Source organism: Staurois parvus, unplaced genomic scaffold (genome assembly GCF_062004578.1).
Source record: "Staurois parvus isolate SC_StPar_1 unplaced genomic scaffold, SC_StPar_1.0 ptg000522l, whole genome shotgun sequence".
Lineage (NCBI taxonomy): Eukaryota > Metazoa > Chordata > Amphibia > Anura > Ranidae > Staurois > Staurois parvus.
Window position 1 is genome coordinate 1,350,651 of NW_028318318.1, and position 24,782 is coordinate 1,375,432.

Genomic DNA, 24,782 nt, shown 5'->3' on the forward strand with positions numbered 1-24,782 from the left:
TGGCAATAAAAAAGTGGCATAAGAAAATGGCAGCAAAGATGAAACGTGGCCTAATAATGAATGTAAAAAACATTAAGTATTCAGTGGGTAAATAGCATAAGGATAACATATAGGAAAAACAAAATGCTGTCAATGGCGATATAAAAGTGGCATAAAAGAGTGGCAACAAAGATAAAACGTGGCCAAATAGTGAATGTAAAAAAAATAATCAGGTGTTCAGTAAATGAAATAATATATGAAAAAACAAAATACGATTAATGGCAATAAATAGGTGGCAAAAATAGACACATAGTTCTCAAAAAAACAGTCCCAAACAACACAAATGGTGTGTGTATCTTCAACACAAAGCCGTGAAAAATAAGTGACCACAGACAAATGGGTGATCCTTCACCGCCTAGTGTGCACTCTCACCTTCAAACTGAGACCCGCAAGGAGTCACAAAGCATAAATGCAGGTAGATGATCCCCATTTGGATGGATCTCAATGGTGAGACAAACGAAGGCTCCTCTCCATGGCATATACAGCAATCAGTAATACCGGTATCCTTAAGGGTGTGTAACTTTAAATCTCCTCCTCCTCCAAATTCCTCATAAGAAGGGATCAAAAGTAAGCTTCCGTAGTGCTGTCAGTAAGGCTTTATTAATATGTATAAAAAGAAACTACTCACAAGTGTAAATGGGGTCTGCAGACCCAAAAGGCAATCACTGTATTTCAAACAGTACAGGGTGTATGAAGTTGGGAGTACCAAGATGGCGGCTGCCGTCCATACCGGAATGACGTCACCACGATTCCGTCCAATGGGTCGCAGTTTGAAGGTGAGCGTGTACACTAGGCGGTGAAGGATTGCCCATTTGTCTGTGGTCACTTATTTTTCACGGCTTTGTGTTGAAGATACACACACCATTTGTGTTGTTTGGGACTGTTTTTTTGTGAACTATGTGTCTATTTTTGCCACCTATTTATTGCCATTAATCTTATTTTGTTTTTTCATATATTCTTATGTATTTAATTCACTGAACACTTGATTTTTTTTACATTCGCTATTTGGCCACATTTTAACTTTGTTGCCACTCTTTTATGCCACTTTTATATCACCATTGACATAATTTTGTTTTTCCTATGTTATCCTTATGCTATTTATCCACTGAACACTTGATGTGTTTAACATTCACTATTTGGCCACGTTTCATTTATGTTGCCATTTTCTTATGCCACTTTTTTATCGCCATTGACAGCGATTTTGGTTTTCCTATATGTTATATTTATGCTATTTATCCACTGAACACTTGATGTTTTCTGCATTCACTATTTGACCACTTTTCATCCGTACTGCCACTTGATACACATATTGTGGATTCAATCCTGTGGATATTACTTTGCACATTAGTTATATGGTTCTATGTGGATTATTCACGCATGTTTGGGTTTATGTGATTGTTCACTCATTTATTTATTAGTAGTGCAGATTTTTATACACATATTGTTTTTGTTTATGTGTATTGTTTATTCAGTTTTATTCACTTTTAGGTTGAGTAGCACAGCACCATTCTTCTTCACAAAATAGAACAAGAGAGACATATAGCAGAGGACAGTAAATTAAAAAAAAAAATCTCAAAGTTTTTAAAATATATTAATAGTAAAAAAGCAAGGTCAGAGCATATTGGCACCATAAAGAATGATCAGGGGAAGTTGGTTACAAATGACAAGGAGCAGGCAACTGTACTAAATGCATTCTTCTCCTCAGCTTTTACAAAGGAAAATGAGGGATAAAATAATAAGGACAGTATTGTTAGTACCCTTGTGGCTACAGAAGTCAGTGTCCAAACAAAACAACATAACTAAATCACCAGGACCAGATGGCTTACATCCGAGAGTCCTCAAAGAACTTAGCCAGGTATTAGCCAGACAATTATTCCTAATTTTTAAGGACAGCGTAGTGACTGGAATGGTACCAACTGACTGGCGAAAAGTCAATGTGATACCAATATTTAAAAAAGGCCCAAGCTATACCTGGAAACTACAGGCTAGTCAGCCTAAAATCAATAGTATGTGTAGTGCTACCCCCGGAGGAGCCCCTTGTATTTTTGCCCAGGTTTTCCCCTTTCTTCGCCCCACAGCCAGGCACAAAGTATTTTCCTCAAATAGGTACACACACTCTTTCGCTCGATGTCTTCAATGCCCAGTCTAGGGGATATTTGTTTTTGGAGTTTTATTGTAGAACCGGGGATAGGAATGGATAATTTAGTAGGATACTCCAAAATTAGAACTAGTCACAATGAGGACATCTGAACTTCTTTTAGCTGAGCACTGTTGAAGTCCTGGCTGAAAGCAGATAGCAAACCTCTCTTTAAAGTGTAGCAACAAGTAGTTTCAGAGTTTGCAAGGCCCCTTTTTTTTTTAGTAGTAGTGATTACAGAGCTAAGTTCCTCAAGTACAAGCCAGTTACGGCACACTGCGACAGCCCAAAGGTAATGTAGCTGAGCAAAGTCCTATGCAGTAGCAACAGTTGGACCAACTCTTCAGAGCACTAGCCAGTGTTCCCTTTTTCTCAGACCCAAGCTGACTATCAAGCACCAGAGAGGTAACAGAGTGCACAGAGTCCCCAAGATGTCTCAATGTCCGTACTCACAAAGCCCAAGGACAGAATGGTAGCCTCCTTCCAAACTTCCAAGCGAAACCCTCTAGTGATACCAGACGGATCTTTGGCAGACGGCTCCCCTCAGTCAGCTTACTGTAGAACCAGGCAGGTAGGTAGCTTTAATACAGAACAGGCAAAGCATGTTTAAAAATCCTGCCTGTCCACCCATTTCTAATTCTTACCTAAAGTTCCACTTTAATAAGGGGAAAGAGTAGTGTTAGATGAACTAGCAGATTCAGATGAAACCGGACTAATAAATTAAACTCCAGCTGACACTTAAGCAGTTACAGCAACTATTTTTAAGCTTTTGGAACAAAGGTTTTTATTTAATTGAATAGTGGTCTGCAGAAATCTTACCAGCAATGCAACCATTGGCTCACCAGCTGCTGACATCTTCCTGGCTTTTTCTGGATACCAGGTTTTTAGCCTCTTTGTTGGCCAGAGGAGATGACGCACATGCGTCATTCATTCATCTTGGCACACTCGCGCTGAGCTGCGTATTTATGTGTGTGTGTGTGTGTGTGTGTGTGTATATATATATATATATATATATATATATATACACACACACATACACACATACACGCATACATACACGCAGCTCAGCGCCAGTGTGCCAGGATGAATGAATGATAAAATCACAGCCAGAGAAGCTTACATCTTTTTGCAAACAAACTTAGCCACAGCAATGACTAAGGCTGTTTGCCAAAACATGTAAGCTTCTCTTGCAGTCATTTTCCAGTTGTATTAGGACTGCAACTAACATATATTTTCATAATCGGTTAGCTGGCCAATTGTTGTTTCGATTAATCGGATAAAAACTTTAAAAAAAAAAGTTTGGTGTATAATGTAGCCAGAATAGAAAACTTCTTTCAGTACCGGTTCATATGTATGCGGATTGGATGCAGTTTGAACCACATCCAATCCGCATGACATGTGCAATAACATTGCTTCTTATGGTGCCTGTTCACATATGCCCGGTACACTACTGGTGCTGATTTAGTGCGGCTTGAAAAAGAGTCATGTACAATTTTTGAGCAGTGCTGTCAGATTCAGGTGCGAATTACAGGCTATTGACTTCTATTGGAACCATTTCTAAATAGTTTCTAAATCTAAAAATGGGTGAACAGGATAAAATTCTGACCTAATCCTGTCCTGAACTTGATGTAAACCTGACATGAATTGCTGAACAACTACTGTGTCAATTAGCTGTGAAACCTGAGCTTCAACCCGCAAACCACGGCACGTGTGAATCAGCTCTCAATCAAACCAATTTTCAAACGTGTATGTGGTTCTTGTTCAAAATCTATATTCATTTTAAAACTGAATGTTAAAAGCAAGTGATATTCATCAAATGTACAAATAATTTTTGAAAGAACATTCTTATGAATATTCTTGTCCGAAAATCAATACATGTATGGCCAGCATAAGACATTTAGTAGCAGCAGCAAGCTTTTTTTTATCACCTGTCGTGATGGGGTAAAAAAAACCAAATTGTCAAAAACAGCAGATAATCATCACTATAAAGGGTTTATTTATACTGTGAAACCGTGATATATATATTATATATACATACACACACATACATACTGTACATATATACACACTGTCACGTGTGCCAGGCTTGCTCCTCTCCCTCACTGCAGCTTCGCCCACCTCTCCCCCTTCTCATCCTGTCACGGCTCTTTGAAGCTGAGCCACCCAGGATGAGAGGTGGGACTCAGTTGTCACTGTGCCCGGCTCGCTCCCTTCCCCCTCACCGCACACAGCCCTGAAGCAGGCTGTGCAGGATGAGGGGAGGGGACCACTGTGACCCTCCCCTTTCCAGGAAATCCCGGCGGGGGGCCGCTGGGAGGTCTCTGCACGCCCCCGGCAGGCGCAGGGCTTCCCTCGCTCAGCGCCCCGCCGGAGACAAAGGCCGTGCTTCCTGTGCATGGCCAGAGTGAGGGGGGGCGAGCCAGAAGTGTCCCGCACAGCTTTTAAAAGGCCAGCGCGAGACCAGGCTCGCTCTCTCTCTCTTCCTCCTACGCTGTCCGGGCGCTCTCCCTCGACCCGCCACCACCGCTCTTGTGGGAGGTCTGGGTGGGGACCGAGCCCCCACAGCCATCCCCGCTGAGTGCTCTGCATGAGCCCCCTCCTCAAAGGTCAGGCCCCACAGCCATTACTCCCGCTGCTGTTCAAGGCAAGCCGGATGATCGCTGGGCCCCTGGAGAAGCTGGCCGCTGTGAGGGCCCCTGCCTGCTGATCACTGGGCCCCTGGAGAAGCTGGCCACTGTGAGGGCCCCTGCCTGTTGATAGCTAGGCCCCTGGAGAAGCTGGCTGCTGTGAGGGCCCCTGCCTGCTGATCGCTGGGCCCCTGGAGAAGCTGGCCGCTGTGAGGGCCGATGTCCATTGCTGAGGGTCCCTGGAAGCTGCCTGCTGCCGAGCGTCCGCAAGTCGCCTACCTCCCTGGAAGCCGCCTGCTGCTGAGTGTCTGCAAGTCGCCTACCCCCCCCTGGAAGCTGCCTGCTGCTGAGCATCTGCAAGACGCCTACCGTGAGTGTCCCTAGAAGCCCTGAACTGCCCCTAGTGTGCGCACAGACTACCCGTGTCCTGAACTGTCCCTGTTGTGCGCACTGACCACCCGTGTCCTGAACTGTCCCTGTTGTGCGCACCAACCACCCGTGTCCTGAGCTTTCCCTGTTGTGCGCACCGACCACCCATGTCCTGAACTGCCCCTGTTGTGTGCACAGACCACCCGGGTCACGAACTGCCCCTATTACACTCCCAGACTACCCTTACTTGAACCGCCCCATGGCGTGCCTGGAGTATAGCTACCTGTGATGCCCCTGAGTGCTTGAGCCATCGCTACCCATTGAGTCTCCGTGAGCCCGATGTCCCTAGAAAGCTGGGTGGGAGCTGTGCTAGGCCAGACTCCACAGCCCAAGTCCCGTTGAGTCCCCATGAGCCCGATGTCCCTAGAAAGCTGGGTGGGAGCTGTGCTAGGCCAGACTCCACGGCCCAAGTCCCGTTGAGTCCCCGTGAGCCCAATGTCCCTAGAAAGCTGGGTGGGAGCTGTGCTAGGCCAGACTCCACAGCCCAAGTCCCGTTGAGTCCCCGTGGGACCGATGTCCCTAGAAAGCTTGGTGGGAGCTGTGTTAGGCCAGACTCCACAGCCCGAGTCCTGTTGAGACCCCGTGAGCCCGATGTCCCTGGAAAGCTGGGTGGGAGCTGTGTTGAGGCCAGACTCCACAGCCCAAGTCTCGTTGAGTCCCCGTGAGCCCGATGTCTCTAGAAACCTGGGTGGGAGCTGTGTTAGGCCAGACTCCACAGCTAAAGTCCCTTTGAGTCCCCGTGAGCCCAATGTCCCTAGTACGCTATGTGGGAGCTGTGTTGAGGCCAGACTCCACAGCCAAGGTCCCGTTGAGTCCCCGTGAGCCTGCTTACCGTGGGTGTCCCTACAAGCCGCATGTCGCGGAGTGCTATGAACTGTTCTGATTGATTGTCTTTCAGAGTTCAATAAAGCTTTGTGTGTTCTCCATCTTCTTTGTGTGTTCTGTCCTGCCTGTGCTTCCATTACACACACATTAATAAATTTACCCAGAATTAGGCTATACAGGGTATTTTACCTGAGCTTCAGACATGAAGCTATATGAAGGGTGGAGGGGGAATAAAATCTTTTATATTAAATTAGTTCTAAAGGTTGAGACTTTTTTTTGCATGGATATAATCATTTTAAATATAATGCACAATACTGGTAAACTTTTACATAAAATGTAATTGTAATGCCATATTACCTTCAGTCTATCAGCCTCCAACTTCCCTGCGTTCAGATGCTGATCTTCCCTGCACAGAGCCCATAAAGTGGTTGTAAACAATTTTTTTTTTAAGCAACAAACTTATCATGCTTACCTGCTCTGTGTAATGGTTTTGCACAGAGCAGCCCCAATCCTCCACTTCTAGGAGTCCCTCAACGATGCTTCTGCTTCCTCCTGCCTTCAGAGTGCCCCCATAGAAAGCTGCAAAGTATAGTATAGCATGCCCCTATATCAGGGTAAAAAAACCTTCTACCTTTGTCACTTTCTTCTCCTGCCCCATGAGGCATTGCTCCTCACACATTCACAAGTTCTCTGGCATTTACTGCCATGTATGGACAGTTTACTAAGCTGTATGTGTGCTTCACTGTATTTTCTGGTATATAAACAAATAATACATTCTGTATGCAGGCCTAACTAATCAGCTGACCCCCCTGCCCCAAAGCACCCCTCCATGTTAACAGGTGACCCTGTCCCTTTGTTTATTTACTGTCGGCACTGGGCGCTGGAGCTGTCAGATTATGAAAATATTTGACAACTATTTTCATAAACGACTATAATCGATTAGTTTCAGCCCTAGCGTTAATAAAAACTATGTTTTAGCAAGGATATTTGTCGGGTACATGCCTTCCTATCTTGGGCTAGACCAGGGGTGGGCAAACTTTTTGACTTGAGGGCCGCAATGGGTTCACATATTGGACCCGGGGGCCGGACCAAGAGTAGATGAATGATGTGTATGTGTCATCCATAGTAAGTATAGTAATATTCCCCCATAGTAAGCATAGTAATTAATCCCCCATATAGTAATTCATCCCCCATATAGTAATTCATCCCCCATATAGTAATTCATCCCCCATAGTAATTCATCCCCCATATAGTAATTCATCCCCCATAGTAATTCATCCCCCATATAGTAATTCATCCCCCATAGTAATTCATCCCCTATATAGTAATTAATTCCCCATATTAATTCATCCCCCATATTAAGTCCCCAAGTCCCCCCTGTGTCAATTCACTTACCTTTGTTCCTCTCGCCATGTTCCCGCGCCGTTCCGGTGTAGTATGAAAATCTGTCTCCTATGAGGATCTGTCCCCCTCGACGTATCTGCGCATGTGCCAGTTTCAGGCATTAGCAGCCGATCGACGATCTCCGGCACATGCGCAGATACGTCGAGGGGGGGCAGATCCTCATAGGAGACAGATTTTCATGCTACACCGGTCTTCAGGGCGGACTGTGAGAGGAGCCTAGCTCCCCACGCTCCGCGGGCCGGATTAAAAGGTCCGCCGGGCCGTATACGGCCCTCGGGCCGTAGTTTGCCCATTGCTGGGCTAGACATATGCGGTTCGATTTGTTCCGAATTTCAATTTGGAAAAAATGTTCATTATTCGGAAAGTAGGATGCATCCAAATTTCTGAATATAACAGTAATGTATTTCAATGAATCCGAGTGAAACATTACAAAAATTAATTTGTTTCATTTGGATCCGAATAAAAAAAAAAAAGATTCTAATTTTTTTAATAACCCTAGGTTAACATCTAAGCGTTTTCCGCAGTGTTTTGCGTTTTGCAGAAATGCATTACAGTCCATTTAACATGATTTTCTATGAGGCACATTCACATCTCTGCATTTTCACCCGGTGCGGTTTTTGGAAAGGGTCAGGAACTTTTTTGAACACAAAAAGTTGCGTTTTTGGTTCTATAGACTTCAATGGAAATGCTTGCAGAAAAGCAAGTAGTTCATTTGTGCTGCGTTTTAAATCTGCCTAGCAATAAAAAAAAGACACCAAACGTGTAAAAAAGTGTGTGCAAAAGCACAAAACGCACTAGAGAAATGGATCAAACGCAAACTGCATAGGCATGAACCTAGCCTTACCAGAGCAGAACCGCATGCCAAAAAACAAAACAAAACACAGCGTGGGATCCCCTAAAAGATCAATACCAGACCCTTATCCAAGCATGGAGCCCAGCAGATCAGGAAAGGGGGGGAGAACTAGCTGCCCCCCCCCCAAACCATAACCAGGCCACATGCCCTCAGTACATTATTTTAAAAGAAAAATAATTAAAAAAAAAAAAAGCAATGTCCCCTGAAGTAAATGCAATGTCAATCACGATTACCACTGCCACTATCACCTAGCTGAAAAACAAACAAAAAATACAGTCCACTCTCCTTACTGGATCTCACCAACTGACAGCTCTGGTTCCCACCAACAGTAAATAGACAAAGTGGCGTGGTCACCGGTGACAGCGGGTGGCCTCGCACCTTTGTTTACCATTGCTAGGCAGTCTCTGACTGACAGCTCCAGAACCTAATGCCAATGGTAAATAAACAAAGGGGTGGGGTCACCTGTCAATGGGTGACCACACCCCTTTTTTATTTACCAACAGCAGAAATTGGAGGTGTCAGTCAGAAATCACTTAGAGAGCAAGAATCCCGCTGCCAGCAGATGAGTCATGGTTTTTAGGGATGCAGCAGCTGGGAGGCCTCGCCGTTCCTTAACAACCAGCTATTCGTCACAATTAATTTAAATGGATTCCAAATTTTCCATTTGAATTCCATTCAAATACTTCAGATCCATTGGAAAAATTTCAAATCTGGTCGCAACTAAATTAAACGAATTTCGTTACGAAAGCAACAAAACAAAACTAGTAACTTAATGAACTGAAATGAAACAAAATTACTTATTTTGTTCTGTACATGGCTATTGTAGGAGTTTAAAGTGCCATGAAACACCAATGACTGTGGATTTTACAAAGTCACAGACCACCAATGATTGTGGGATTGTTTGGGGAGGTTAAAGTTTTTTGGGTTTATCCATGACATCAAGCAATTACAACAATGCATTTTCAAAGAATGCAATGCAATATCATCCCGGAGGGAACTTCCACCAATAACAGAAGACTTGCACTTGTCAGTGGGTAATTTAAGATTAAGCACACCTTAAACCCATTAAAAACAGCAAGTTTCCTCATTTCTAAAAATTGTTGCAGAAAATAAGATTAACTAAAAATATAACCTAGTTGTTATAAAATGTCACCAAAGAAAGTTCTATACAGTATGTCTAAAATAATGATATTAATGGTATAAATGATCAAATCAATTTCGGTAGTGTTGCACAACTGACTAATTGTCAGTCAAAATCTGACAGCACTGAAAACTGAAAAATGGCCTGGAAAGAAAGTGCGTGGAACATGCTGGTATTGAGATTAACATTTAGACTTAAAGTACACCAGTCACCTCAGCAAATTCTTTTAAAAACATGTAGAACTTTAAAGCAATTCTAAAGGTTCATTTTTTTAAAAATAACAAACATGTCTATACTTACCTGCTGTGTGCAGTGGTTTTGCACAGAGCAGCCTGGATCCTTCTCTTCTCGGGTCCCCCGCAGGCTCCCCTGGCTCCTTCTCAGGTGCCCCCACAGCAAGCAATTGGCTATGGGGGCACCCGCTCCTCCGTGTGTCCATTCACACATAGATCTGTGGCTTGGCCCCCCTCTCCTAATTGGCTGACTGACTGTGATTGACAGCAGCGGGACCCAATGAAAGTAAAAAACCTTGAGCCTTTATAACCACTTTAATTAAACAATTTAAATAAAGGAATGCGCTAAAACCACAAACTATTCCTAATTTAGTGTAGAAACATTAGTGCAAAAGATATATATATCTATTCTCAATTAATATAAAAAAACATCAAAATTATGTGCAAAACAATTTTTTTGTGCATAAGTAATTTAAATAATTAAATTTGTGAATATAAAAATTGTCCAATTTTGAATTTCTTCAAATGTCCAAACAAATCCTTTTCAAATTCAAGTGCTCTCAAAGAAATTGTGCCAAAATCCACCACCAAAGTAAAGTTGGGTAACTCACCAGAGCTCCATGCTGATCAATCTGTAGATCAGCAAAAAACGCTTTTTGCTCTGGGAGCAGATGCAATAAATCAACTTCTCAGGTGTGATGATCAATAGCTACACAATCATCCATAAGGTAGGTATCCACCACAAAATATAACAGTTCCAGGAGCATTATATCACTGTAAAGGACCGCCCGGCGGTACCACTAGCACTCCACTGAATAGGCATCCCCAGCGCACGGAATCTAAGTCCCAGGGTGCTTGTTCACCAGGGCCCCTGATGGTGGGGATGGACTTGGAGCCCCCCGAGACCAGGTCGTGGCTACTGGGTACGTCCGTCAGTGGTGGTGGTATGCGCCAAGGGCTTCCACGGGGTAGAGTCTGATATGAGGAGGTCAGAAGATCCCACTGCGAGGGATGGACGGATGGATGGATGAGCAAGGTCAGACGGGCCGGGTCGGTGACAGAGAGGACGGTAAGGTACAAGGCAGCGGGCAGAGAATGGTCGGGTCACACGCCAGGTCAGCAACAGCAGGTCAAATCTAATAGGGGGCATCCAGGAGAGAGGTCAGGCAAAGCAAGGGTCAGGACAGGAGAAATTGGCAAGGTCAGGTACAATCCGGGTCAATAACTTACAGGGTACAGGTTCTCAGAATCACAGGATGCAGGAAAGACCAGAAGGCACTGAATGACAGCTCAGGGCCATTTAAATATCCCGCCCTGCGCTGCCATTGGTGCCCAGCGGGCGGCCGCGGCTTCTACTGCGCATGCGCAAACTCGAGCGCCGCGGCCGGCCCGGACCTAGTGCCCGTATCCCTGCACAGGGTTGTGCACTGCGCCTGCGCCGGGACCATCGCGGCGGGGATCGAGGAGATCCCTGACAATCACTCTCTCTTTTTAGATCTCTCCACCGAGGTCATGTTTGGGAATGAAAGAAAAAATCATGGTGCAGCCAGTTTTTTTATAAAAGTATCCAACAATTTTAATAAAGATTTACACTCACAAAAAGGGTGTCTTCACCGACACCAGTATAACAGCATAAAACAGCAAATGGTATAACAGTCTCCTGCTCCCCACACACTCACTACAGCGCTCGTGACTCAATCCTCTCCACAGACGTCAGCATCCAGCAAGCCAAGCCCTACTAGTTTCATCATGAATGACGTCTTCAAGGGGCGGTTTAGCGCATTCCTTTATTTAAGTTATAGCACTAAGAAATTTATTTGGTTTCTTTGAGGTGGAATTGCTGCTTTAAAGTATTAAGGGTGTGGTGCTTTTATTACACTTGTGATATTAATTAAACAATTGCCAACTCCCTTCCCTTCAGCCCTAACCCCACATTCCAGCTCTTTACTTACAGTAATCTGAAAACGTAAGTACACCTCATGGAAAATGTTGCTATTTTCAAAATTTGTGTACAGGCAAACATAAGATAACATAAGATTGTCCTTCAATTGGTACCTACAGATAAAGGTGATATACTGGAACAAATAAAACGGACATAGTATTTGTCAGTTTGTTATCATCATAGTTACATTGGTAAGGTTGGATAAAGACACCAGTCCATCCAGTTCAACCCGTGTGGTATGTGTGTGTTTATGTCAATACCCTTTCCCATATTCCTGTATAATGCGTCTGTAATGATGCCCATCTAATAGTTGTTTTTAAATTATCGACACTCCCTGCTGACATCACCAACTGTGGAAGAGAGTTCCACATCCTTTCCACTATGACAGGAAAGAACCCCTTGCACAGTAAAGTTAAACCGCTTCTCTTCCAACTTGATTGAGTGGCCACGTGTCTTCTTAAGAGAGAAGTATGGGATTTGTTTTTTTTTAAATCATACCTAGGTCGATGCAGCATTGATTCAATGCTGCATCTGTCCTCCTCCGGCATCAAGTACAAGAACTCTGCGATCACATGGTCGCTGAGTTCTCACAGCTGCTCTTGAGCAGAGAGCAGTGACTGTCCTTATCACTGCTGTCTGCTCTGGCACCCCTCTCCCCCACTGTGGAGGGGGCTGTGGAGGGGGAGGAGCTGCTGGCTCAGGCTCTCAGAGGCTCACCAAGAGGCTGAGCCAGGTGCCTCTCCAGACTCTGGGGTGGAACCCAATTTAAAGTCAGGATCTTTCCCCAGCCTGGACCAGGTGAATGACATAGGGCTTCAACCAGCTGCCAGCTGAAAATGAGTCACAGGAGTGCAGAACAAACTGAACTCCTGTGATCCATGTTTCATGTACAGGAATGCAGACAACACAAGATGCTGGTGTGAGGAATCATGTTGTACAACAGAACTACATCCAGGTCTGCATAGAACAGGAAACAGGAAGTATAAGGCAATGCAATATTACCATATGCAAGTAGGGTCACAGTATTTGCATAATAACTCTATAACAATCCACGAGAGAAGCACAGCCAAAAGAGCTCTGGCTGTATTTCACCTTTAAGTGGTCTGAGACTGAATAGCTTTCTATGGTAGATTCACTATTTAGATATTTGTATATCAATATCATAACTCCTCGTAATCGTCTCTTGTCTAGGGAGAATGTTTAATGCTTGTAGTTGCTCCTTGTAACTGTGGTCCTCCAGTCCCCTTATTAGCTGTATTGCCCTTCTCTGAACACTCTTCAGTTTCAGCACATCCTTCCTGAGGACTGGTGACCAGAAACGGGTGGCATACTCAAGATGTGGCTGAACAAGAGATATGAAAAGTGGTAGAATTATAGTTTAATCCCTGGAGCAGATACCCTTTTTAATGCATGCTAATATTCTAGTAGATTTTCTTGCTGCAGCTTGGTATTGCATGCTATTGCTGAGCCTGTGATCTACTACTACCCCCAGATCTTTTTCCGTCTTGGATTCCCCGAACATTTCCCCCCCTAGTGTGTAACTTACGTTCATGGTTTTAGTCACCCCAGTGTATTACTTTACATTTTTCAACATTAAACCTAATTTGTCATGTAGTTGTCCACCCCATTATTTTATTGAGGTCTTGTAAAAATTTCTATATCCTGTGGTGAAGTTACTGCCCTGCTAAGCATTATATCATCAGCAAAGAATTAACTATTTATACCTACCTCTTTATCATTATAAATAAATTAACCACTTTGCATCTGGCCCATGTACATAAACGGCCGGACAGGAGCAATGCAGGAGCGGATGGCCGTTTTTAAATGTCCTCCCACTTCCCTGCCTGTGTGTGCTCCCTGGGAGCGTGCGGCACCGCGGACACGGAGTAACACCGATCACTGTACAGGACCTCTGTGTGGAGTCCCGTTCATGTGATCACTGATTGGCCAATCAGTGATCACATGAATAGTAGTAAGCAAGATGTCACTTCTGACATTGCTTACTACTAGTGAAATCTGTGAATGATCACAGAGGTCACATGGTACAAGGCTATTCACAACAGCCTTGTATCATGTGACAAGCTGTGACCAATCACAGCTCTCACAGTATTTCTCAATGGCTGCAAGAATGCAGCCAGAGAGAAGGAGAAATGATTGCTTTTACAGCCTTTATGGGTGTAAAAGCAATCAGTGTAAAAAAAAAACAAAACTTCATCACCCCCCACAAGTAGTACAGTGTCACTATGGTGACACTGTACCGCTAGGGTGACAGTATGTTAAAAAAAAACATAAATAATAATATAAAAAAAATAAAATACAAAAAGTAAAAAAAAATTTAGAAAAATTATAATTTTTGGTTATAAACTAATTTGGGTTATTTTTTTTTACTAAAAAAGATAGCTAAATACATTTTGGCCAAGATTTATGAAGAAAGATTATTTATTTGCAAAATTCTATAAGAAAAATACTTTTTTTTCAAAATGTTTGGACTTTTTCAAAAATCCCAGTGGTGAATAAATACCACCCAAAAAAAGTTTTAATTGACAAAAGTTTTATTGTCAAAAAAATGCTAAAAAATTCATATGGGTACAGTGTTGCATGACCGCGCAATTGTCATTCAAAGTGTGATAGCACTGAAAGCTGAAAATTGGCCTGGACAGGAAGGGGGTGAAAGTGTCTGGACTTGAAGTGGTTAAACAGAATTGGTCCCATGACAGAGCCTTGGGGTACCCCGCTCACAACTCCAGACCATTCTAGTCTGGTCATGCAATTTATCACCACTCTTTGGATGCATCGCCATAACCAGTTTTCCAGGAGCATACACTGTCGTCAGTGTCAACAGACTTCAATTTGTAAATTAAGTGTTTATGGTGAACTGTATCGGATGCTTTGTCAAAGTCCAGGTACATGTCCTCAGCTCACTTCCTCATTGAATGTTAACAGATTGGTCTGGCATGAACGATCCTTTATGAATCCATGCTGGGTTCTACTAATGATACCATTTTCTTAGGCAAATTCTTGGATATAAACCATTAACATTCCTTCCAATACATACGTAGCACCCTCCTAGTTATGTGCTAGGATTTGTATAGTTAGGATAAGTATAGCTGTGTTTCTCTGCTTAACAGAGAGACTTTTAGGAAAATATAATTGCTCTAACAGAGTGCTGTGATGGATTAGTCAGGTCGCTCATGATGCTCTGGTGCTGTTTGAGTTCTACCCTTCTTCAGGAAGCTATGAGAACCTTCCAGAACAAGGGTAGGGACTAGGCAAATGAACAGCATGAATACAGATACAGCCCTAGCCATTGCATGCTAGGAGTGGTATTTATATTCTGTGAGCACATGGGTTCAGCATCTTTCCTGGGAAAGGATTGAACCAAGTCAGGTTGGAGGCAGGCTTGACTCACCTGGCACTTGCGGCCATGCGGGCCTCAGGTGCGGGACCTGAGGGTTTAAAGTCAGAGACAGTGACAAGAGAGCAGCAACTGCACATCTCACTATACAAATTCGGCAATGCCGAATCTGACTGAACTCCCTCACATGTGTGGGAGTGACATCATCCCTGCCAATGACAGCGATTTGCATTCGGGACCCGGAAATCTGCCGCCTAAAGATGTCAGCAGCCAGGCAGGGAGCTCCAGGACTGAGCATTAAGGGTGTGTATTGTTCTACTTTAACAATGTTCCTGTCCAAAGGAGGCTCCTTCATCCAGCGTGGGGACCCCCTAAGGCTCCATTCACACTATGGTGTTCTGAATTGTGTGCTCCTGAACTTTTTTTAGGTGACAACGCTTCACGTGATGCAGCCTGTCACAATTTCAGCGTGATTTATCATGCAACAGTCGTGGTAGAACCGCACCCTGTTTTTAGGTGCCATTAAAATGAATGCTGTGATTTGTTATTTTAGCAAAGTGTTATGAAATTGCGGGTAGGATCACCAGGATTCAAAACACTGTAGTGTGAATGGGGCCTAAGACAGGAAGTGTGTTACTGGCTGGAGCACCAAGTGAAAATAAAGTGGGGAAAAAAAAGAATACAAATGCAGCCACCACATTTAAGGATTGGTAATCTGTAAACTGGGTTTAATTGTGCTTTAAAGCAGAACTAAACCCATCAAATTAACGGTTTCCTAAAATCCCAGTTGCGGGTGTCTTAACTGATTATATGTGCATGACCATGGCAACTGCAGATCAAACAGAGACTAAGATAGCCACATCCTTGGCTGTAAAGAATAGGAGGATTTAGTTTTGCTTTTAAGAGCACAATATTAGTGGTTAGCTAGGGGTTGTTTGCAGGCATTCATGCTGGCCGCCCGATTTCTAAACACAAATGGTCACATTGTGATAGTGGAATTCACTGCAGATAACTCTGATGCTGGCTTATTGGAGGTGAACAAAGGCATACAGACAAGGTTTTCTGTATGCATATCTGGTCCATTTCTGCTCCTGACAAGCCTTGGTGTCAGGATGTGGATCACCTGCTGGTTGCACTGTGGTTCCAAGAGCTGAGAGACATAGTTCTAGTGACTACCAGTGGGTGTCTCCCAGCAGTCAGTAGATCCCAGTATTTATGTTCCACCTGATGCTGACTATTAGGAAGGTATATAATCTTTCCCTTGACTTCATGTCTGCTTGCTAATTTATCCTGATTCCTGCTCTAATCCTTTTTCTGCCCAGTACCTGCTTCCTGTACCCTGATAACTCATATCTGCTCCCCTGGTTCCTCCCTTCCTGACTGATTCATGCTCCTCTTCACTTACTCTTTTACACCTGGTTCACACCAGTGCGTTTTTTTTATTGCTTTTTGCAGAAATGCACTACTGTCCATTTAACATGGTTTCCTATGAGACATGTTCACATCTATGTGTTTTTCAGCTGCTGCATTTTGGAAAATGTCAGGGACTTTTTTAAACACAAAATATTGCGTTTTTGTCACGTTTTGCGTTTCTATTTTGCCCAGAAGCAAAAACATTTCCCCTTTTGAAAACAAAAAAAAAGCTGGTTGAGACTTGCACAAGTTCCCGGGCATAAAGAACCACCAAAATAGATGCTGATTCATATAAAACCTGAATACTTATTAAAAGCACAATTTTTACATAAACAGATCAGAGCACACCCTTACATTGTGAAGAGCATAAAAGCAATGCACATATGCTAATGAAATCGAAAAGTTCCTAATATTTGTGTGATCTCTATCTGTGTGACAGCTAGCACTAGATCGGTGTGTGTTCTGAGCTGACGCATTTCATAGGGCATGCCCTCTTCCTCAGAGATGTATTCATGAGCAGCAAGGTGGTCTGGAGTCATTTTACCCTAGCTCTAAATTATCCATAGAAGGGTTTATACCTTACCAGGTGCATCCTTTTTGTACTTGCACAATTTTTTACAACTACACACTTAGAACGCCTAATGAGAGGATTTGGTTCCTCTGAGAATAAAATATTGTCTGGAAAACTAAAAGGTAAGAGAGGAATGAGAAGACCAGCTGAACTCAATTGTGAAGGCAATGGGAGCATCCATTTACCTTGCGTTCTGGCAAGCGCCTGTTCACTTGGTTGCCAAGAATAATTTTTTTACATTCCTTTATTTTTCTTTCTTTAAAACTGATCTCCAAGTTTTCTGTGACTTTAAATAGTTAATTTGGACCAAGCTCATCCATGTCCTTCAATAATTGCTGCACTGGCTCTAAGCACTGTATGTACTGCATGTAGCTTCAGTTACATACAGTACACAGTGCTGGGTTCTGGATGTGAGACAGAGCTTTCCTGTCTGACACCCAGAACACAACCGAGTTGGTCTGAGCGGTATTCAGCCATTCATAGGCAGCTTTGTATTCTGTGAGCCAATATAAAGCTTCCCTTGATTGGCTGAGGCAGAGAGGCGGGCTGATGACGGCACACCCTCTGACTCAGCCAATCGGAAGAAGCTTTGTATTCATTCACAGAATACAGAGCTTCTTATGAATGGCTGAGCACCACTCACACTGACTCTGTTTTGTCAATCCATTCACAGATATCAGCAGTGGGATTGACAGAAAATGATGGCAGACATGGAACAGTTGGTAACGTGGATGAGTCTGGCAGCATCATTCATGATAGACTGAAGAGGGGATAGCCTGTGGTTAGGTAGGCCAATGAGGAGGGAGTTACAATAGTCAAGGCCAGAGATAACAAGAGAGTGAATAAGTTGTTAGTGGTTTTGGTTGTTAAAAACAGGTGTATCTTGGAGATGTTGCAGAGGTGAAGTCTACAAGATTTGGACAGTGATTGGATTTGGGGCTGAAAGGACAGATGGGACTCCAGGATTACACCTAGTACCCTAGCATGAGGGGAGGGACTAATGGTTATATTATTGATCTCGATGGAGAAGTCAGGGGAGGGGGCAGAGGCTGGAGAGAATAGTATGAGCTCAGTTTTATAAATATTGAGTTTGAGGAAATGGAGTGACATACATGCTGATACGTCACTTAGTAGGTTAGTTATGCGAGAGGAGACTGAAGGAGCGAGGTGAGGAGTAGAAAGATAGATTTGTGTGTCATCAGCATAGAGATGGTACTTGAAGCTATGGGAGTTTATCAAGTGACCAAGGAAGGAGGTGTAGATGGAGAAGAGAGGGGGTCTGAGGACAAAACCTTGAGGGCCCCTTACAGAAAGAGGAAGTGAAGAGGAGGAGACAGAGTTATAGGTAACACGGAAGGAGTGCTGTGATAGGTAGGAGGAGAACCAGGAGAGAACAGAGTCTCGGAGGTCAAGAGAGTGGTGTTTTTTGAGGAAGAGGGGATGGTCCACTGTATTAAGAGCCACAGAGAGGTCAAGTAGTAAAAGTATGGAATAGTGGCCATTGGTTTTAGCAGTTAGTACATCGTTAATAATCTTTAGTAGGGCAGTTTAAATGGAGTGGAGTGAAAACCAGATTCTAAAGGGTCAAGAAGGTTGTTGTCAGTGAGCTAGGAGCTCAGGTTATTGTAGACTAGGCATTTTAAGAGCTTAGAGGTAAATGGGGAGTAGGGAGATGGGTCTTAAGTTGTTCAAGTTGGTGGGGTCCAGTGAGGGCTTTTTAAGTATGGGAGTGATCTGTTCATGCTTTAGAGAGGAGGGGAAGGTGCCAGTAGAGAGGGAGAGATTGAAGATGTGAGTGAGGGAGCATAGGATAGAAGAAGAGGGTGACCGTAGTAGGTGTGAGGGAACAGAATCTAGGGGGCAGGTGGTGAGACGGGCTTATGAGAAAACTTTAGTGGCCTCTTCAGTAGTAGCAAGGTCAAAAGAGGAAAGTGTTGAGGGAGATTTAGTATAAGGTATGCTAAGTGGGATAGATGTCTGTGCAGTGGAGATGCCCTCAAAAATTGCATCAATCTTGTATTTGAAATGATTGGCAATCTCATAAGCAGTGAGTGAGTTACTGCGTGGAGGTGGTGGTGGAGGAATTAGAGAGTTAAAAGTAGAGATGAGACGACGAGGACTAGATGACAAGGTATTAATAAGAATGACAAAGTAGGCTTGTTTGGCAGCATGGAGGGAGTAATTGTATTTTAAGAAAGCAGATTTATACAGGGTGAATTCTGGCTGGGATTTGGTTTTACGCCACAATCACTGCAGTGCATGGCTATGTGTCTTAAGATTTTCGGTGTTGTCAGTCTGCCAAGGTTGTAATGGTCGGGGCCTGATACTTTGTGTAGTTAGAGGAGCAAGTGAGTCTTAGTGTGGAAGAAAGCGAACTGTTGTAGACAGAAGTGGCCAAGTCAGGGCAGCAAAGGGACACTGTGATGGCAATGAGATCAGAGATAGGAAAGGGAGTGTTGGTGAAAAAATAAAAAACCCAGTAGTGATCAAATGCCACCAAAAGAAAGCCAGGGACATATTTCGCTATCCTTTGGGGCACCAGATACCGCCTGGATATTACTTCGAAGATTTTTTCTATACTTGATATATGTTGGGACAGTTTCTGAATTGCTAGCTAAATGTCCATCCTGTCTTCTGGCGTAAGGTCCAGTGAGAGTTCTGCTGTCCATCTGTCGACATAGATGGAGGTGGAGGGCTTTAGGTTGTATAACAGGACCCTATAGAGTGTGGAAATGAAAATGGAGCTGTATGTTTGAAGTATACAAGTGTCTCATCAGGATGTACCTAAAAAAAATTCTGAACTTGGGAGTTTATGGTGTTTTGGTAGGAGAAGGGGGTTTGAAGCTGGCCGAATTAAATGCAGGCGTGACCAGTGGTGAAAGGTAGAAGATGATTCCAAGCCGGATTGTGGAGGAAGGATAACAACAGGATGTGTAAGGATATAAGTTTCAATTTATGTTTTATCTTGTTCTTTAGAGGCAGGGAATGTTGGGCCAAGGGGTTCAAAGGTGGTACTCAGTCTCTTGCAGGGAGCCAATTCAAGTTGTCCAGGGTGTTGGTATTAGCATCTACAGCCTCTTAGCCAACCCAGAGTGGTGCTTCTTGGGTTACATGGTATTTGAGGAGGGGGCCAACTGGACTGCTTGGTAATATTTAGTGAAGTGATAGATGTCTAGGCCACCGTCAAACTTAGAGTGATGACTTCAGGAGGTGGCGTCGGGTTGACCCAAAATAAAACAGGAGACCTTACGCTGTAGTAATCAAAGATAATAAGAGGGAACTGGGATCAGTAATACTCTAAACAAGTAGAGAATTTTTGGTTATAGGGTCATCTTAACTGCAGAGATCTTACCTAAGCAATAGATTTGGAGTGATGACCACTTAGACATTAAATGGGATAAGTGAGTTATCATTGGAGGGTCATTCACCCTATATAGAGAATCAGGGTGTCTCATGAGCTGAATGCCTAGGTATTTCATGCTCTGGTCTGACCACTGAAAAAGGGATTGGCGCTTGTAGCACCTTGAGCTCTGCATCTGTCAAAGTGACATTTAGCTCCCTAGACATGGATCAGTTAATCTCCAGCCCAGAGATTTGCATGAATTTATCCAACAGAGGGAGGAAGTTTGGAGTTGAAATAAGTGGAGCTGCGATGAAGAAAAGGACATTGTCCATGAACATACAAAGTTTACGGTGGATACCTGCTACCTCAACCTTGGATATTAGGTTCATTACAATTTAAATGTGTGAGCAGTTCAATTGCCAAAGCAAACAGTAAGTAGGATAAGGAGCATCCCTGCCTGATCCCCCATGCTATAGGAAACACTGTAGATTTGTAGTTGGGGTAGCAGAGGTAGGCACTTGGGCTGTTGTACATCGCAAAAGTCCAGCACTGAAAGTTCATGCCAAAACCCCAGCAAATTAGAATGTAGCGTAAGGACAGTCAGGAGACGAAATCAAACACTTTAGGAAAATCAAGCAATAAAAGGTAGGCTGGGATGTGAGTGCATTAAGTGGAGTATCAATGCTATCCTAATTGTGTTATCCTGGGTTTGTCTTTGCGGTATAAAGTCAACTTGGTCTGTATGAACCAAAGTGGCTATGAGGGAGTTCACTCACAGGGAGAGTATTTTTGTTAGCAGCTTAACATCGAAATTTAGCAGCCAAATGGGTTGATAGTTTGACCATTTCAGGTCGTTAGTGTATGGTTTTGGAGTCATAAAAACTATGGACCAAGGGCGGACTGACAACTCATGGGGCCCTCGAGCAGTAGGGGATCATGGGGCCCCTGTGTCCTTGCCCAAACTCAAAAAAGCCTATGAAAAAGGTACCAGGGGCATCTCATGGGACCCCCTACTGACCCTCAAGCAGTGTCCGAGTTTCCAAATGGTCAGTCTATGGACTAAGTTTCTCTGGTCAAAAAGAATGACCCTCAAGTAAGGAGCTCAAGTAAGGAGGTGAATGCTTTAGCCAGGAGGGGAGCTTGTGGGACTGATTTTCAAAAACACGGTTAGGGCTTGTTAAGGCCAGAATGCTGTGTGGGAAAACCCATGTTCCATGAGTATTTCTCGCACTGTGTTTGTGATTTGCTGCAGGTGCCAGTATAATCCTAATTACACCCAAAAAGCAGATTTCAAATGAAGTGCATTTGATTGCACCAGATTACATGGTACTGCATTACCATGAGATCTGGTGCAGTACATTTTTGTAGAGTAGTATATGCACTATTTTGGTGTGATCCAGTGAAATTTCAGCTCATTCAAATGAATGGGCTGAAAATTGCACTGCACTGAGTTGCAGGTGTGAACCAGCCCCTAAGGGGAAATAGCGGTGCTGTAGTTGTTTAGATGTTTGTTTTTAAATTGAAAGCTGCACATGGAAAATAACAGAATTTGTATGCTATAGACCAGGGGTGGGCAAACTTTTTGACTTGAGGGCCGCAATGGGTTCATATATTGGCCCCGGGGGCCGGACCAAGAGTAGAGGAATGATGTGTATGTGTCATCCATAGTAAGTATAGTAATATTCCCCCATAGTAAGCATAGTAATTAATCCCCCATATAGTAATTCATCCCCCATATAGTAATTCATCCCCCATATAGTAATTCATCCCCCATAGTAATTCATCCCCCATATAGTAATTCATCCCCCCTATAGTAATTCATTCCCCCTATAGTAATTCATTCCCCATATTGTGTCAATTCACTGACCTTTGCTCCGTGCGTTCCTCTCGCCGTGTTCCCGCGCCGTTCCGGTGTAGCATGAAAATCTGTCTCCTATGAGGATCTGTCCCCCTCGACGTATCGAGACAGATTTTCATGCTACACCGGTCTTCAGGGCGGACTGTGAGAGGAGCCTAGCGGGAGCCTAGCTCTGCGGGCCGGATTAAAAGGTCCGCCGGGCCGTATACGGCCCGCGGGCCATAGTTTGCCCATTGCTGCTATAGACTATGGTTACATTTGTTCAAATCAATCTTTCTTTGTCTTTTTGTGCATTGTGTTTTTATAGCATGATTTTGATCTTTTCTATTGGTATCTACTTGGTGACATTTGCAAACATGTGAAAATAAATGAAAACATGCATCTTTCAGCTGAAATTTAGGAAAGTAGCCAAACACAAGAATTAAATAAATAAATGTCTTACCAAAAGACTTGCTACGGATTTGGCTGTTCAGCCAGTCTTTTGATTCACAAACTCCTGCCAGGTGGCATAGCCAATCCCCATAACAAGATAGTAATGTGGGTTCGTCAATGTAGAGCCTGCTCCCCGAGGTCCTGTGGTGCAGAGGAGGAAGCAGATTACAGGAAGCTAAAATAAAGACAGATATAGGTACTTATATTAGCTGTATTGTAGACAGTTTTGAATAATGAAAAAAAAAAATACTTAACCTTTAAATTGCTCTGAATCTAAGCTTTAAGGTTTGTCTAATCATTGCTAATTCACAGCAGTTAGAGCTATTAGAGCGCTGTCTGCCTGGGAGGGGGATAATTAACAAGAACAAGAGCTTTAGAACCACAGTATGTCAGCATTGAGGCAGGAGTTTATGTTTACAGAGTAAATGCTTCACTGATTTTTAGTCTGTGTCAATTAATACAAATCTTGTACATCCAAGGACCAAATGCCATCCGCCCCTGTAGGTTTGCAGTGTATAAGGGCTGCATGCACACTAAGAGTTTACCTTTCTAATTTCTTGTGAATTGATGAGATGTCATTGTCAGACTGGGATACCTGAATCTCCCGAAAGGAAATGTGAGTGCTCACCTTCAAGTGATGAGTGCAGTGTGTTGCAGTCAAATGCAGAGGTGGCTTACTTGGACTAAACTGCAGTCTCAATCCCGTGAAGACTGAGATTGAGCTGTGCAGTAACTTTTGCAGAAGTTGTTTTCATATTCTGGGTCATAATCCTGCAAAATGTCCTTCTGTCCCTTTTGGTTAGTTGACCATGTCGCTTGCGCTTGTCCTTATCAGACAACATTTTCCCAGAACCTGTATATGCCGTTATAACCTGTGATACTGTACCTTGTGACATGGCAAATAATTTGTCAACTTCAGTCACAAAGGCACCAGCTAAGTGGACACCAACAGTTTGGCCTCTTGGAAGCTCAGTAAACTCCAACAAGACTCTATATTTTTAGCAGCACCCTCAGTGAATGATGAAAGTGAGGCTTCACACCTGTTAGCTAGGTGTCTCATTACACAGCTGAAGCAAAAGAATGTTACATCACTTCCTCTTTCAATGTGAAACATGTTGTCACTTTTCACACCTGCAAATAAGGTAGTGTTTTTATTTTTGTCCAATCTCTGTATGTGTGCATTACATGTTATACTGACACAGGTTTTAACCCTTCTCTATTTTTGCCTGGAGATACAGTTTATATTTGCTGGAGTATATGTTTGCATGTCACATGCCCCTAGCCCTCCACAAAATAATATTTGTGTATTAATGCATTTTATATCTTTTATTCCAGGAATAATTGGGATGGAAGAAAAAATGGTCATAAGCTACTGTTGGGATCTCTCACGCTTCATATAAGGCATGACAGGCAAACTCACTTTACTAGAGCTGCTCCTGGAATTACTGTTCAGTTGGTTGCTATTATTATGGGATGCATAAAGTCGAAGCGTGATTACACTGTAAAGAACACCATACATTTGCAGGACAGCCACAATAATGACAAACATGCAGGGGAAAATATTGCTTTGGTTGAAGCCACTGAAGAAGACAGTAAAGATTTCCCCCCTGCCAATCCAGTGCTCTTGGAATACGCTGAACGCTTATCAGAGGAAATTGTAACTAAAGCTGTAAAGCAATGGGCAGAAGTGGACAGGAAATACAGTGACATACCATATATAGAAAGTGATTTTCCCTAACATCCATAGACAGCATACTTTTATAGGAGTTCACAATTTACTGACTTGTCAAGTACACTGCAAATCAATGCTTTAAGAATCTGTGGGAGGAAGGCGTTAAAATGCAAAATAAAACAATTATTTATTTTAACTGTTATCTTAACTTTCTTATACAGTTGCAAGAAAAAGTATGTGAACCCTTTGGGATTACGTGGAGTTTTGCATGAATTGGGCATAAAATGTGCTCTGAATGTCATCTAAGTCACAACAATAGAAGAACACAGTCTGCTGAACATAATACTACACAAACATTAGATGTTGCCATGGTTTAATTGCACATAACATGTAAACATTCACAGTGCAGGGAGGAAAAAGTATGTGAACCTTTGGACTTAACTGGTTGACCCTCCTTTGGCAGCAATAACCTCAACCAAACGTTTCCTGTAGTTGCAGATCAGACCTG

The 24,782-nt window shown here is 43.2% G+C and overlaps 1 protein-coding gene across 1 annotated transcript in view; it reads left to right on the top strand.

Annotated features, from left to right (window-relative positions):
* The window catches only part of AKAP19 (A-kinase anchoring protein 19), a 92,788-nt gene extending 68,318 nt beyond the window's left edge, over nt 1-24,470 (top strand). Inside the window, exon 2 of the mRNA XM_089690197.1 lies at nt 23,938-24,470. Within this exon, the coding sequence (XP_089546323.1) occupies nt 23,938-24,340 (403 nt within the window). The 3' untranslated portion in view covers nt 24,341-24,470. The remainder of the gene's footprint in view (nt 1-23,937) is intronic.
* The last annotated feature ends 312 nt before the right edge of the window (nt 24,471-24,782 follow it).